This window comes from Solanum lycopersicum, chromosome 2 (assembly GCF_036512215.1).
Source record: "Solanum lycopersicum chromosome 2, SLM_r2.1".
Classification (NCBI taxonomy): domain Eukaryota; kingdom Viridiplantae; phylum Streptophyta; class Magnoliopsida; order Solanales; family Solanaceae; genus Solanum; species Solanum lycopersicum.
The window spans coordinates 60,497,844-60,515,619 of record NC_090801.1 but is presented as its reverse complement, the minus strand read 5'-3'; the positions used below and the strand labels follow the sequence as shown (position 1 = coordinate 60,515,619).

General features: G+C 30.8%; 2 protein-coding genes across 3 annotated transcripts; both read left to right on the top strand.

The window, feature by feature from the left end:
* On the top strand, positions 1 to 3,635 carry PSR (phosphosulfolactate synthase-related protein). The gene is made up of 5 exons (NM_001247724.1): positions 1 to 238; positions 656 to 847; positions 937 to 1,147; positions 2,919 to 3,142; positions 3,230 to 3,635. The coding sequence occupies exons 1-5, from the start codon at positions 116 to 118 to the stop codon at positions 3,338 to 3,340; spliced, it is 861 nt and encodes a 286-aa protein (NP_001234653.1). The 5' UTR covers positions 1 to 115; the 3' UTR covers positions 3,341 to 3,635.
* Positions 3,636 to 4,014: 379 nt separating this feature from the next.
* On the top strand, positions 4,015 to 8,667 carry LOC101266475 (uncharacterized). Of its 2 annotated transcripts, XM_069294498.1 has the most exons (3): positions 4,781 to 4,812; positions 6,434 to 7,321; positions 7,776 to 8,667. In XM_069294498.1, exons 2-3 carry the CDS (start codon positions 6,691 to 6,693, stop codon positions 8,408 to 8,410), a joined length of 1,266 nt encoding a protein of 421 aa, XP_069150599.1. In that variant the 5' UTR covers positions 4,781 to 4,812; positions 6,434 to 6,690; the 3' UTR covers positions 8,411 to 8,667. The 2 variants fall into 2 exon arrangements, with proteins under 2 accessions (XP_004232757.1, XP_069150599.1); XM_004232709.5 differs by having other exon boundaries at positions 4,015 to 7,321.
* Positions 8,668 to 17,776: the final 9,109 nt, after the last annotated feature.

Sequence of the window (17,776 nt, the reverse complement as noted above, 5' to 3'; positions counted from 1 at the left end):
ATAATAATCGAAATTCAAAGGAACACATAAATTTTCAAGTCTACCCAAACAAATTGATAAGATCATTCTTCTGAGCATTTGCATCCCTCTTTCTGTGTGAAGGAAGAGGCAAAGAATGGCAGCATACAGGTGGAAGAGTTTCAACGATGATGGCGATCGTCCTGAGAAACCTCGTCGCTATGGCGTTACAGAAATGAAGGGTCCCAACTATTCCCTTTTCTCGAGAGGCCTTCTTGAGGTAATGCCTTTAAGCTTGATCTATTGAATGTTGTTAATGTATTCCTAGTTTATTTTGATGGTCATTTAAGGGATAAGTTCATGACCGCATATCATATGTCTTGGAATTCAGAATTACAAGTTCTGCTAGCTGTAGAGGAATCAATTGGGGAGGGCACACTGGTAGTAAACACAATCGAATTTGATATAAGTAAATTGAGAGAAAGAGAGAGGTTGCGCGATTTTAGTATTCTCAATCGATTCAGAACTTCCTTGACATAGAAAAGTACAAAATTCTGTCTAAAATATCTAACTGAGCTGTATAGCAGTTTCTGAGAGTAACTTGATAGCAGAATGTTAAATGTCTCTGTGTACAGAATTCTGTGCTATGTTTCTAGGGTCCAAATTTGTTCAATTTCTCTTTATGTTTGGTTTATAGGATGTTTTAGAGTCTATGGGTCATTTTGTTGATGGGCTAAAACTATGTGATGGATCCCATACTGTGATGCCAAAGAATTACATCAAAGAAGTGACTGATATGGCACATAAACACAATGTTTATGTTAGCTCTGGTGATTCGGCAGATCAAATGCTTTTCCGAGGTCCTTCTTCTCTTAAAGAATATATTGAGGTATAAAGTAGTTAATATGGCTTAAGTGTTTCCTTTCTGATTGATTTTTTAATCTTGGTAATAACGTGTTACTTGTTGTAATCTCATAGGAATGTAAGCAATTGGGGTTTGATTCAATTGAGCTTGATGTTGCATCACTTGGTTTACCTGAGGAGACCCTCTTGAGATATGTGAGGCTGATTAAGAGCAGTGGGCTCAGGGCTAAGCCTCAGTTCTCTGTTAAGTTTAATAAGTCTGATATAGCCTTCGCCGGTGACAGAGCTTTTGGGGCTTACGTGATTCCAGCACCTCAAACCTCTGGTATGCTAGTACTTCTGGTTTAATTTTATTTTTGCTATTTTCTCTATTATATTCTCTTAGAGAGTGGTAATGTCACCACTGTAAGCTATATCTGTAGATTCCTTTTTTAAGACTAGAAAGTGTGTGCTTGATAAAGTTGAAAAAAAGAGTGACTAATGTGAGAGATAGATAATAGATGAAAAAATATAACAGCGGTTGCATCAGGAGATATGTTCATCAGCGGAAAATTAATTTCTTAAGATTGTTTTGTCTAAATTTCCAGACAGATATTTTCTGAAATGATATTTGTAGACTGCTAAAGGAAAAAGTATTTCAGTTCATTCATACCTCTGTAGAAACACAATTGAAGTACTGAAAAAACTCATATAAGCAATCTCAAATAGCCTTGATCATGAGCCATATAATTATCAGTATAAATAAGAACCATCCACATACATTGTAGAGGTAGTTGCATATGAGCACCTTAACACTAACGATCCCAGCTAAAGTCGCAAGTATTTAGTTATATGGCTGCATTTCTGTAACTAGGATCTCTTCATCGATAAGTTTCGAATCTCATGAAACTTTTGATGGTAGGTATTTAAAAATTGGTGCAACCTATGTTGCACAGTATTTAGGTGTCGAAATTGCTACAACTTGAAAGCTAGGATATTGCCGTGGCGAATCAAATTGATCTTCACAGACAGCTGATATATGCTAGTATTTTCGATCCAATTGGGTCACTCTCCTGACTTTCATTTCAACTCTAGTGGCTGCTAGTATCCCTCTCTTCTCGTTTTACTGAGATCTATAGCTTCCTTTTGCTGCAAAGAATTATCTTATTGACCAATCCATTGTAGATCCCAGAAAACATGGTAGGACACCGAGATAGACAATCTGGATAGCTGGTTTTAACCACTGTCTTACATGGAGGAGCTCATGTATCATCTCATCTGCTTTATAAACAAGACTTAACTAATTGTTACAAGGATGGGTGAAGTGTACAAATAATATGCCGGGAAGTACATGGTTTTGTTGTCTAGGAAGTTCAACCCCACTTGCAACAGCACAGATAAACTGAAAGGGGGATAGGAAAAGTGTGGTAGGAAGTGGAGGTTTTTTTCCTTGTAAATAAAAATATTTTCATTGCTAATTATCCCCAAAAAAATCATTGCTGAGCTTTACCTAATGTGCTTCTCATCGGATAAAACATCGTGATTCAAATGGCTTGAGGGAAGTTCACAACTTAATTGCCAATCTCATTGTACTTGTGATTTCCTAATGGAGAAAGTTATGTCTTTGCAGTCTAGTAGTCTTGTAGTTGCTCTAGACTGCTTGATAATCTTTGCCTGACTGTTGAAGTTCTTCTCGTACCTCTTTCTATTTTGCTAAGAATATTTGTTACTTTGCAAAATGGAAACCAGTGTCTTATAAGACTCATGCCTTTTAAGATTATTTTATTCTGAAGCTTGGGATATGAGATGATTCTTTGTCTGATGATCACATTGTACTTGTAATCTGCTGCCTAACATAGGATCTATTTTGCTAAGGATATATCACTTTCAGTCTGATGATCACTAAATTTTGTGACAGATTATTCAACAGACACTTAAAAAATAGAATTTGTGAAAATTAGCAGTTAAAGATTAGTCCAGTATCAAACTGATTGAGTACATAACATGTTCTCCTGCATGAAACAACTTTTGTAATGTTTGTCGTGCCATAGAAGTTGACTATTGAAATGCATAACAGTTTCTTTTGCATGTTCCCTGCTGTTTTGTCTCTCTTGCAGAGATGGTTGAAGATGTGGATCTTTTGGTCAGAAGGGCAGAGAGATGCTTAGAAGCTGGGGCAGACATGATAATGATCAATGCTGATGATTTATGTAGGCAGGCTGGTTTACTAAGATCAGATATTGTTGCGAAGATTGTGGGTCGTCTTGGACTTGAGAAAACTATGTTTGAGGCATCAAATCCTAAAATCTCTGAGTGGTTTGTCAAACGTTATGGTCCAAAGGTACTAAGCTTCTCTGAGCAAATATATCTAAGAAGCTACATTGCACAATGAAGACGATTCAATTATTTCATTTGCTGGTCTTTTCAGGTTAATCTTATCGTGGACCACTCACAAGTAATGGATCTGGAATGCCTCAGAGGACGTAACCTGGGTCAGAATCACTCATCTGTACTTGGCAGGTCATATTTTTTGCTCTGATCTTGTGATGTCCATAGAGAAAACTGTGCTCATTGTAGCGAACAACGTGTGTCTGTAAAATGCTTTGCTGGTCATGTTCAGATCATGTTTGAACTTTTAAATGAAAAAAAAGGAGAGTACACTTCAGATATGTACTCATGTACTGTAATGATTGCAGTCTTTTCAGGGACTTCTTTTTTTTTTTTTGCTTGAAGTTCAGCTGTTTGTAAAGATGTTCTTTTATGTTCTAGTGCCTAAATGGCTGAAAGTTCACCAAATCTTTGAAAGATTTGAGGATCTGTGCTTTTGAATATTATATAATGTGTACCATTTTCCCAAAGTATTTGACTGTTAATGATTAGAGTATTAAAGCATACGTGGCAACATTAAGGGTGTATTGGCTATGGGAAAATATTTTTCAATTTTTCCAGGTCAGGCTGGTCAAAATTTTTAGAAAATATGTTCTCTTGGGGAACAAATTTCTTAAAAATGAAAAGATCTTTCTTAAAGGAAATAAGTTCTACAAGTGACATTTCATGTTAATTCTATTTTTTCCTGTTTACAAGCACACTTTATGTTTAAGGCTGCCATTGTAGCCCCTAACGGCACCACCCTAAACGCAACCTTACCTTCTATAGCATGTGCATAGTCCAGTGTTTTGCGTTTGAATCTTATACATTCATTTTGTCTCTATGGGGATAAATCTAAATGAAGGGATGTAGGTAAAGTCGTGCCCGTGAATTATATAATCTTTCAGAAGTTCAGCGGGTAGATTTTATCAGCATGCAAAACAAACCCATTCTTGTTCCTTTGTATTGTAGATCAATTTGTATTTATATTTACCTTGTTGAATAGAGACGGTTTAAGATCCATTTAATCCAAGCAATGGTGGCTAGATTATTCATTGTTGAAATAAGCTTGCAATGTTGGTAAATTGGCTAGCAATTTCAGAATCTAAACTGTTCAGTTCATCGGTCCCGAGACCAGTACCTCTTCCGGAAGGAATTAATGTATTTCTAACCACACATGGAGGATGGTGGTCAATGGACATGTGACATTTCTCCATCAATATTCTGTATGCCGTCTATGATTGTTTTGACTTCCTTTTAAAAAATATGGTTGCTCAACTAGTTTTTATGGAGACGACGTGCCCATTTTATTAGTACAAGTTTCTAATATTCCCCCCTTTTCATTATTAGAAGCAACTTCTGCTTTTGGAACAATTTTAAAAGAAAAATTAGTGGTTACAGCTGGTGAATACCAGTTAACACGCTTCATGTCACACATAAAAAAAAGAAAGAATAAAACAGTAAATATGCTCACGTCGATGTTTGTTTATACCTAATCAAAACCTGGTTGAGAATTTACAAATTTGACCCATGGTTAAGTACCATCTTGTATATTTAAGCAATTAGCTTTTAGAATGATTCAGTTCTTACCAGTTAAACATATCTTGTAAATTTACGTATTGCTGGTCGTGTAGGTGACAAGTAGTGTAAATTTTGTTTTGTTCTTTTTCACCCGCTAGTAATAGTAGGGTAAACTATCCAGTCTTAGTTAATTTTTAATGCATTTGAAAAAAAACAGAATTTAATGAAAGTATTCTTATCATAAAGACGTTTAAAGAAAGGATGTTGGGAGGAATTAAATGTGTGGTATTTTCATCTCAAATGGTAGATAGAAGATGGGACCCTTTTATTTATCACAGGTCACATTTGTAGATGAATTGGCATTTTGAAGTAAGGAGAGTAATTTATTGATCTACATCCATAAAGATACAAGTCGGTCCCTCCAATCTGCAATTTTAGCACTATGTCATAATCTTTCTTCTTCTTCTAACTTATGACGGTAGATGTATCCAAGAGCTACAACACCAAAATTTTAATGTTAGATCACATGCATCAGTGTTTTCTCAGGCCGGGTCTACGAATTTTGAATAAATTATTGGAAATGAATCGTAATTTAGAGATACATGTTAACTAAATTTCTTAATACAAATACAAAGTTTGGATTAAATCGTACTAAACTCATTACTTCCATTTTAGATCATTATAGTAAAGAATAGGTGTACATGCGCAACTTATTTGGGATATATTGAAGCATAGTTGTTGTAGATAGTATAAGAATATGTTGTGTGCAAATGAACAAAGATAAATACACGATATGAGGTTTAAGCATTGATTAGGTACATGTGATTTTGGTTACTGTAGCAGTTTTCCTTCGTAATCAGATTGTTTTATTTTCTCAAAGTGTAGGCTTTGTTTGTATCGATTTTATCCTTTGCATTTGTCTTTACAGGAGCAAACATTATTGAGCAGGAAGTTGTAATTGATGGATATTTTCAAAAGTTACTGCCATATGATAGCACTTTATTACCTTCTGTTGTCATGTCTTTGTACACTTATTATTTGTTTTCAACCAAATTGATTTAATTTAATTTTCCATTATTAAAATATTCCATGTCGATGAACCGATGTCACATGCCTCCTAATAACTCTTCTAGGTCAATAACTAACAACTCAACTCTATTTAATTCAATTTCTTGACCATCTATTCATCCAACAGTTTCAATTTGTATTTAATTTTCTTATCCCGCTGATTTCAATTTATACAACACTCTTTTCTATTTTGGAATGCGTAATTAATGTACTCATACATGGCTTATAACTTACTAGTATTTGAATTTATTTGAATGAACAAGTTCAAATTTGACGTATTTTTTCTACTTTCTATTGTTTATATGCAAAAAAAAGAACTAGCATTAATTGCGTAACAAATATTTACAGCTTACTTATTAGGTAGTTTTTTTTATTATAAAACATCAATTAAAATTAGGTAATATATATCATTAGTAAAGACTCTGTATATGGTCCGTATATATTATTTAAATCTGTTTTATTTTCTTCCTATATTTACTACTATGAGTCTATGACCAATTAGTTTGTACATTAATGTCACCGTAGTGAGATGATTCTATACGGCAGAGTTCCTCTTTCCCATTGAATAATATAGTTATCATTAATTAATCCCACAATTAAAGACCATAACTTTGATGCTGATTTGTTTAATGAATTTAAGAATATTAAACGTGTTGTGTTGTTTTTTCATTGCAAGAAACTCTTTAATAATGTTTATGTATTTGAAGAAGTTTCCATAAGTTTGGACCATAGTAAAACTACAGCATTTATTATGGTTTGAACAACACCAAATTTACACAAATAGTGACTACACTATTCTAACAAGGAAAACTTATATGGAGGGAAGATTTTTTTCCTTTCTCAATGCAAACACTTCTAAACTTTTGATTCAATGTATATTTTCAAGATTTGTCTAATTTGAAGGTAAAAAGGAGGAGGAGATTTAAAAAAAAAATGCCAGCAGTTTGGTTTGCTTTAAAGAAATCATTGCAGTGTAGATCAGAGATAAAAGATGTGTATGATCCAAGAAGTGAAGGGAAAAATTTAAGCAAGATATCGACGAAAAAGGCGACGACAGGTAGGTCAGGTTGTTCAAGATCAATTGCAAATCTGAAAGATGTTATACATGGAAGTAAAAGGCATATGGAGAAGCCACCATTACAGAGTCCAAGATCTATTGGAAGCAGTGAGCTTTTGAATCCAATTACACATGAAGTTGTTTTGAGTAATTCAACTTGTGAACTCAAGATTACTAGTTGTAATTTCCAAGATGGTAATGGTAATGGGAGTAGTGGGAATAATGTTGAGAGTATTTCTGCTTTTATGGGTACTTTAAAACCAGGGACCCCTGGCCCTGGAGGACACCATATTGGTTCATCAAGGAAATACAGAGGCTTTGGTAGTCCTATAAGAAAAGGCTCACCTGGAAATTTATCAAGAAAAACAGGGCCTGGATTTGGGGGTAATGTTTCTAGGCCTAAAGCTTCTTATGGTGCAGATTCTCATGGCTTGACTTGTCATAAATGTGGTGAACAATTTGTGAAATGGGAAGCTGTTGAAACACATCATCTCTCAAAACATGCTGGTATATACATCTATCTTGCTTCTTCTTAATGTTATACAGTACCTTTTTTCGGTTTAACCACACTCGTGTCGGATAGGCTGACAACAGGGTAAAGTTAAGACTTCTGGTATGGTGGCGGAATCCCAATTATCCCACCATAGCCTTTTGGTGCTATTATTAAATTTTTCCATTGAAAATGGGGAGGGGATTACGAGGTTGGGAATGAAACTGCACAAATAAAGTGAAAGTTTAAGTAGTCAACCAACTGACCTACTAAGGTTCTCGGGTATTGTTAAACCATTGATTTGGATTGGATGAATAGTGATTGGATCTGATCTCTTTTTCGTTCAAATTTCTGTTTTAGGGTGCAGCAATTGAAGAACTGTCTTTCTGATAGTATTGATTTCATTGCATATCTTCATTTTTGTGTGTGAATATGTTGCCTTAAAGAGTATATTCTTTATATGTTTTTCAGTGACAGAACTTGTTGAAGGGGATTCTTCGAGGAAAATCGTAGAGATAATATGCAGAACAAGCTGTTCAAAGCCTGAAAACAGTTCAAATGGTATTGAGAGAATCTTGAAAGTTCACAATATGCAGAAAGTACTAGCTCAATTCGAGGAATATCGCGAATTAGTAAAGATCAAAGCCAGTAAACTCGCCAAGAAACACCCTCGTTGCTTAGCGGATGGGAATGAGCTTTTAAGATTCTTTGGCACAACTGTTGAATGTTCTCTTGGCATGAACAGCTCTTCTAGCCTATGTACATCAGAAAAATGCAAAGTTTGCAGGATTTTACAACGTGGATTCTCAATCAAGAAGGAAATAAATGGTGGGGTTGGTGTTTTTACAGCTTCCACAAGTGGAAGAGCACTAGAAGCCATTGAGGAAAATGATGAAAATATACTATCTTGTAGAAAGGCTCTAATAGTATGCAGAGTAATTGCTGGTAGAGTGCATAGACCATTGGAAAATGTTCAAGAATTGATGGGTCAATCAGGATTTGATTCATTGGCTGGCAAAGTTGGACTTTACTCAAACATTGAAGAACTCTATTTGCTCAGTCCTAAAGCTTTGCTTCCTTGCTTTGTGGTGATTTGCAAATCATAAATACACATTGTGCATGAGCCATTCTCTCATGTAGATCAATTGAAGTTCTTTATGTTTAGTTGAAGTGTCCTGCTTCTAACAAGTGTAAATTTTATTCTTTTGCATTTTGAGATACATGGGTTTTGAATCATAGAACTTTCTGGGTGATTTCAACTTGCTACTTAATTGTAAAATGTGACCACAAAAACTCGCCTTGGTGGATACAATAATTTGGTATTTTTTGATGATCAGAGATGACAGATATTTTATGGAATTAATTGAGGTGCGTGAAAGCTTGTTTGGACACCATCATTTTACCTGTCTCGGCCAACAAAACTTAAAACAACAGGAAGTTTTTCTAGTGTGTAAGAGAAAAATTGAGATATCTCCGTGAAATGTGGTGTAGTGAATGAGATATATTTATTAGACTCTACATAAATCATAGTTTGGCCAGTAAAATCATAGTTAGATGATAAAACACATTATCAAATAATTTTGAGCATTTTATCTTTAATAGACTCTACATAAATTAGTTTAGCCAGTAAATACAAAATATCTCATGATTAATATTATAGAATTAAAAAATAATCCTAAACTTCCAACCCTACCATGGGATGAGTTCAAATCATACTGCTGCCACTCTGGAAAGAATACAAAAAATATTTTATTCCTACGGGACAATAACACTTTCGATAAATGTTTGCTAATTCTTAAGGGATCAAAGAGAGTATATTTCTTAAATTTGAACAAGATGTTCACAAGTTTAATAGTGTTGATTCTAGTTGCTCTATGTTCTTATTATTCATGTCACCAACTGCACTCTTTCATAATTTCATAAATACTTAATTCAGGGGACAGTAAAATTTGAAGTGGAACACCTATAATAAATATATTAATTCAGGGGAGCACGAACTTTTGTCTTTCTCTATTCAATAATAATGACAATGGATAAACCTGTAAGAAATCAAAATCTTACTAAAAGATTCATGAATTACTCCTTTTCTTTTGTAATACCACTGTTCCTTGGGTCAAATTCAAAATACAATCTATATCAAAAATGATCTTTATTAATAATTAATTAAATTGTTATTGAATATATTTTTTTATAGACAATTAACACTCTTTGTAAGTGATTCTAAAATCTATATAGAGATATTAAATCTAATGACAATTAATAAATAACACTCTTTATTAATATATATATTTGTTGCTGTTAAAAACTGTTTTTATCGTTAGTTATGATCCTTGAAAAATCCAAGAAGAAAGTATAGTATGCATTTATTTTTTGGATTGGACTGCACTAAAATTGGAAATGAATTCTGACACTGACTTGCATTTGCAAGGACACATATGGGTCATTATTATACAGCTGGTTGATCTATGGCTCATTTTACTTTTGTGTAAATCGAGTCAATTTACCAACACGAAAACCTCAGTATTACATCAATTCTGGCTAAATTTTGCCAGTCAAGAACTGTAGGGATCGTTTAAATTTGTAACGATTTATGCATCCATAAAGTAACTAATATGTCAAACTTAACAAGAGTTCTCGGGTTCGAGCCTCTTTGAGGAAAGAGTCTTTTTTTTAAGAAATAATTTAACTTTAATGTGGAACTTTTTTTGCCTGAATCAATATTAAATCAGACTCTGTTAAAGATATCAGACACACAAAATAAAAAATATAAAAGAAAACATAGTTGGTATCTTATCCCACTGGGCACCAACTAAACCAGAGATAAAATAATTTCTTATTATATTTTGGAATTGTTATTCCGTATACTAAGTGAGTTAACATTTGTACTCCCACCATTTCAAAACGAATGATTTTTTGTTTAAAAAATTAGTTATTAACATTAATTAAAGGAAATTATCAATATTATCCTTGTATGTCTTCCTTAACTTTTCTTAAAGCCAGAGATAGTTGAAAAATCAATTAAAAACGGTTATTCTGGAAAAATTACTCAATAAATTGTTGGACTTTGTTCATTTTGGATGGGAGACAGAAATTTATTTATTTTAGAATGGAAGAAGTGTGTGACTTTATACCCTCTAGAGACTAGAATGTCACTTACATTTTCTCATTTTACCCTGCTACAGTTTTTATATTTTCCGAAGCACTGCTTTGAAAGTATAATGCACAATTTATACACTAACACCAAAATTGATATTTAGCGAAATTATTTAATAATAATTACTTAACCGTAAATATATATATATATTTTTTACAGTTTAACACTCTTTGATGGATAATGGACTTGAACAAAATTTCTTGACAAGTGATTGTATAGATAGTTAGTTTACCTAAATTTCATAGTATCAAAGAGCTAATCAAATTATTTTCATACTCTTTTCTAAATTATAAAAATCCATTTAATTTATGAATTTCAAATACATCATTGAACTTTCGGATACATCGATAAGAGATATATCCGAGAGGGGATGATATATTAGAGAGGGTATAGGACATTTGGGTACATCAGTAGATTTTCGGATACACAAGTGAGGGATGTATTAGAAAGCGGAGGGATGTATCAGAGGGCGAAGAGATGTATCCAAGAGACAAATGGAGATGTATCAGCAAGATAAGAGTGATATATCCGAGAAAATATTTTTGGAAGTTTTTTTAAATGGTAAATTTTTTAAAAAGTTATAATAAAATAAGACGTGTATTTAGTTAATTTTTCCTAAAAATGATGTTGTCGCTAGCAAGATAATGGACTTGGAAAAGAAGTTCCGGATGGGCCAGTATTGAGAATGGCCCAAAACTCTCGCAGGGCCAGAATTTGGCCCAAGTCTTAAGCAGGTTATTCTTTTCTTCCATTCAAATATGTTTTAAAAGTTAAAACCTTGCAAGAAATATGTTAAATTTTTTAGCCTTAATTACTTTACGATGAAGCATCTCAATCATGTCAAGAGCCCGTTCTCCAAAAATTTCTTATTTGTCAACAGTGACAGAAGGATAGAAAGATTTACTATTTTTTCTCTTCTTTACTGTCTTTCAATTGACTATAAATCATGGTGTTAGAAGTATTTTATTGTTTCTTATCCGGGTTCATAATTATCCTACTAAAGATCATACATATGTTTAATATGAAATGTCTTCACAAATAACTACATAATCAATAGTATTTTGTCATCCATAAAACTTTTACTAATGAATTGAAATACATTTGATTTTGATGATGTGGATATAAACAAGTTGTGAACTATCAAAAATAATTTAATTTTTATTTTATCTATCATAACAATTGAGTGAATCATAAACAAGAAATTAAAATATCCCAAATTATTTCTATGGAGATTTTGAAATTTTAAATCAAGATCCCAATTAATTTCGTATATTCAAAAGCTAATTTAAAATTATTACTTCATATCGTTACTCTAAATGCAAGCTTAGATAGTTTATCCTTATTGGAGGAACCATATATATGTTACTAGGGGTGTGTATCGGTCGGTTCGGTTTTACATATAATCGGTTCGGTTTATCGGTTTTAAAATATGCTAACCCAATAACAAATCAATAAGAAATTTTTTATCGGTTTATCGGTTTTTGATGTTATCGGTTCGATTTCAGTTAACCCAATAAGAAAATGTCGATCAAATAATATATAATAGTACGTATGTTATAATTACATGTTACCAACTTACCGCCAAAACATAATAGAAAACTTTGAATGTTGATCAAATTACTAACATTCACAAACTTGAAAAAGCTATCGGCTACAATTGCAAACTAGAATTAAAACTAAAATAAAATATTTCAATGAGACAATCTTGAACAGTTGCTTGATCCATCAGATAATCAACAAAGTTCTCACCAATTTCCTAACCAAAAAATCACATAGCCTGAAAAGCTAATATTAAATCTATTTATGTATATTTAATATTGAGGAAGGGTAAAGTAGTAAATAACTATCGTCTTATTGAGCTATCAGTTTACCCAATAACCTAATAGGAAAAATCGAAACCGACCCAATAACCCAATAATTATTTTTTCTAAACCCATTAAAAACCCAATAACCCAATAACATTTTATCGGTTCGATTTATTGGTCGGTTAGGTTTTTGCACACCCCTATATGTTACAAACATAATAACTTTAGGGTTAGTACAACTGCAGCAGCATACATCTATATTTATATTATTTTAAGGGAAAAAGGTTAAATATGCCCCTAAACTATTCGAAAAGGTCTAGACATACCATCCGTTTAAAGTTTGGTTCACTCATGTCCTCGCCGTCCAACTTTTGATTCAAATATTTTTTTTATGGGTGTTAGTTGTCATGTTGGACATATCCAACTCATTTTTCACTTCTTTAAATGCCACATGAAATTGCTATGTCATTTTGACCTTACCACATGACATTTATATGAAAATGGAAAGATATTCGGACTCATAAACACGTAATCCGACCCATAAATCAACCCCCTTTTAAATAAATTATCCGACCGATCTTCAACAATTTTATTTACTTTTTATTTTTTCGATAAATTGCGAAAATAAGTAATTGATTAATAAAAAGATAGGAAGAATATAAAAACCATAATGTAAAATATATATTTGTGAAGGACCAACGACTTCACCTTTTCAATTATAGTGAAAAGTAATTAGTTCTATCGAAGAACATAAAAAGCAAGAGAAATTACAATATTTTTAGTGATATCATGAATTTATAGTGAATAAAAGTTAGAAACTCAATCCATTTGACTAATCCATGCTTTACCTATAGTTTACATATCCATATTTTTATGGGTTGAATATGGATATCAACCCATATTTTACCCATGCAAAAAATTACTCACCCAACCCTTTTAAATATAAGTGAATTGAATGAGTTATCAAAATACGGACTCATTTTATGAAACACTAGATAAAATTATATATAAACATTTTATTACATTAAAGCTATGGTAAAGATGATTTCTGATAAAAAGGGTTAAGTCAAATAACCATTTTCAGGTAGTACTTGTTATTAGTGAATTTTTGTGAATTTAAGGGTACTATAATTATTTGTTAATTTTTGGCGTTAATTTTAATTTACATTTCTTTTGTTACTTATAATTATATTTTTTTAATTTAATTTTATATTGGATGATAAATAATAGTGTAAAATAAGCAAATCATGTATTAATATTGACATTGCTTAAAGTGCATTAAGCATGTTTTAGTCCTAAAATGTAAATATTTATTTACTTAGAAATTTAAAGTATTTTCTCCTTATTATTACATAATTTTATTTTATATTGAAAAGTTATAGAGCTTTTTTTATTTTATTTTTATGATGCAATAAAACTAAATGAAATATTTTCAACATTTTTCATCTGAAAAGACTAAAATATTTTCTCCTTATTCAATTCTTAAGTAGAGTATTTATTCACAAAAATATGAATAAAATATGGATAAATTAGTATTTTACCCAACTCATTTTTTACCCAATTCATTTTTACACATATCAAATATAGACGGATATGTTGATCCATTTTCAATCCGTCTAAATTTAATTCAATCCGCCAATTTACCACCACTAATTTGATCAAACTATTTCCTACCATTTTTTTTAAAATTATGCCTAAGTTACCTCTTTCTTTTCCTATTTTAGTAAGTCAAAATCCCTAAAAAAAAATAGCCCCAAAAGGATGAAAAATAACCCACACATGATTTTCTCTATTTTTTTCAATTCGAACCTTTGTTTCCAAGTCAACCAAAATAAATTACATAACTTTTTTTCGTTGCCTGCTTTTTATTATTAACAAATAATTGTTTTGATTTGTGATATTTTCCAGTAGTCAAGTACGTTCTTTTACTTCAATTTTTTTTTCTCTCACTTCCATAGTTTAATTTTAATCAATGAAATAATATAATAGCAATGTTCGTGTTTTTTTTCTTTCAAATTCCTCTTGTGTGCATATATTATTATTATTATTATTATTATTATTATTATTTGTTCATGTTTAATTTGATTTTGTGTCATTATTTGATATTTTGGAAGGAGATCAATTTTTTTATTTGAAAGATGATAGGACTATTAATATCGTGATGATTCAAATGTTATGAACATGACTATTAATTACTCTATGAAATATATATTACACATTACCAAAGAATTGTAATATTGTTTTATATACTTTCCTTGAAAACCCCATTCCTAAGAATGATGTGTTCGAAGAGATTGCAATTATAAAGAACATGAATCATCAAATTCAATAGGTATTCACTATTCTTGTCGATTTTTTTTTTACTTATATATACATTTTTGTTTATTGTTATTTATATAATTTTCGAATGATGGTTGCAGCTCAAGGTTGATACTCAAATTATATTTTCATATCATTAATTTAATAAATATGTGATTATTATTGAAATTTTTTTTTTGTCTTTTTCTAATTTAATTTTTTTATTGTTATGGAGCTTGTGAAGAAGTAATGAAAACATCAAAATTAATGGAACAATGATAATTATTTTCTATTCGTAAAAAAATATTAATATGTTTGAGTAAAATGTTGTTTCACTATTTAAGAAGACTGTTTAATTTTTATTTAAGTATTTTTTAAAATATATTTTATTCAATACAGAATTTAATATATTTTGCATAATTTTTTGTATAAATTTCGTGCCAAATCTTAGCTAAATTATATAAATTATTAGCTACAATTTTCATTGAATTGGAGCTTGTGAAGAAGTGATGAAATCATCAAAATTAATGGAACAATGACAATTATTTTCTATGGTAAAAAAATATTGATAGGTTTGAGTAAAATGTTGTTTCACTATTTAACAAGACATTGTTGAATTTTTATTAAGTATTTTTTAAAATATATTGTATTCAATACACAATTTAATATATTTTGCATATTTTTTTATATAAATTTCGTGCCAAATCTTAGCTAAATTTTATAAATTATTAGCTACAAGTTTCATTGAAGCTACAATTTATATTTCAAGAGTGAAATTTTAGTTATGAAATTGTAAATTTGTAGCTATCCATATACTTATATAATTGCCACGTATAAAGAACATGACTTAAAAATTTAATTGCCGTAGCAAATAATTATTATTAAGCTCCAATATTATATATTTCATGGCTAAAGGTAAGAATTCTTAGCTACAATATAAAAATATTTGCAACAAATACGTTAAGTAATAGCTATGAATTTTTATAGTTCATAACTAAATATGAGTATTATTGCCACGAGATAAGTTACAGATTAACTACAAAATTCAAATTTCTCATAGCAAACAAATTAGATATTTTGCTACAGTACAACATCTTGTGGCTACTATATCAAGATAGCTATTAAATTTTATTTGTCATTGCACATGAATAAGATAAATTGCTATAAGTTTACATTTTGTGGCAGAAACTTATTTCTATATATTACAGCTACACAATTTTTATCTTTATAGCTATAAGTATAAATTCTTAGCCATGGATCATATAAATTTGTAGCTAACTTTTAGCTACATATTGCTACCAAACTAAATATAATAGCTATATATAGTATTTAACCATATAAAATTTGATATTTAACTACAACGTATTTTGTAGGAGTCCGAAACTAAAACGGTACGAAATTTTAACAAAAATTCCAAAACGGTAAATAAAATTTTATATTAATCAAAACGGTAAAATCGCTGCAGGCGCAGCGACTTACCTCACCTGAAAAAGTAAAATTGCTGCTGAGGTAGCGATTTTGCAAAAATTATTTTTTTTTAATAAAAAATTGAAATCGCTGCCTAAGCAGCGATTTCAAAATTTTGCTTCTTCCAGATCGCTGCTTTGGCAGCGATTTCATATTATTTTTTAATTATAATTTTTTTTTAAAAAAAAGGTATATCGCTGCCAGTGCAGCGATTTACCAAAAAATAATATTTTTTTTAATAATATAAATCGCTGCCAATGCAGCGATTTATAAAAAAAAAATAAAAATTTATAACATAAATCGCTGCAAGGGCAGCGATTTATGTTATAGGATGTGATGATGTGTCTAAGAAGATTGTAATAAAAGCAAATTAATGAGTTGTTTATTGAGATATAGTAATTTACATTAGAAAAAAAAGTAAAATTAATGAGTTTTTTATAAATCGCTGCACTGGCAGCGATATACCTTATTTTTTTAAAAAAATTATAATTAAAAAATAATATGAAATCGCTGCCAAAGCAGCGATTTGGAAGAAGCAAAATTTTGAAATCGCTGCTTAGGCAGCGATTTCAGTTTTTTATTAAAAAATAATAATTTTTTCAAAATCGCTGCCTCAGCAGCGATTTTACTTTTTCAGGTGAGGTAAGTCACTGCGCCTGCAGCGATTTTACCGTTTAGGTTAATATAAAATTTTATATACTGTTTTAGAATTTTTGTTAAAATTTTGTACCGTTTTAATTTCGGATTCTATTTTGTAGCTTCAAGTGCATTTTTTTGTTGTGATTGTCTTGTAAGGGATTGTTTACTTATAAGATAGGATAGCCAAGAATATTATACAAATTGAGATGGGGTGAGATATCCCAATATATTATTGACTAATCATATGCACCCTTCATATGAAATAACTTATCACTATTTTAGTATAAAATTTATCTAAAGGCTAATTAATATCCATAATGTAATGATGTTGGATATGAAGTCTTAAATTATACAGATGCATCTGTTTGTGAAAGAACCTGACTATTGTGAAAAATTATTTATTCATGAAAAAATACGACTTTTATGAAAAGTCATGTGTTCAAGAAAGAACATGATGCTTATGAAAAGTCACGTCTTCATAAAAGAACACGACTCTTATGAAAAGTCATCTTTTAAATTTTATAAATATAAAGACTCTCTAGAAGTAACCTAAGAAAATCTTATAAACAAAAGACTTTGTTATATCCTTAAAGAGAATTGTTTGTATTTACCCCATATGTATATGAGCAATTGTCTTTAAAAAAAAGTGGTTACACGTCTCAAAGTCATCTTCTTCTTCCATCATATTTCCTATTATTTTTTCTAACAATTTTATAGAGATATTTGGTTTGAAGAAGATATTGGAACTGGTCCACAATTGAAGTTAAGTTGGAAAAGAAGATTTGGTCCTTTTTGTAGTTTGGGGCCAATTTTTAAAAGGATTTATGATTTAAGAAACGCCAATTGCTCCATATATTTCAGTCAGCACTTCAACACATTGTTGAGGGCATTTGATTGATTAATTTTTTATGGGTGAATGATACTTCTATTTGTCAGAGAATAGTTCTACTGTTGCTTTTACCATCGCTAATTCCAAATTCGAAAAGACTAAAACCACATTGAAAGAAAGTGGTCGGTCAAGTTTAGTTTCTTGTTGCACTATGAAAAATAAGGATTTTAAATTATGTAAGAACAAAATACTCAAAGTGATATAAAGTATGATTTTAAGG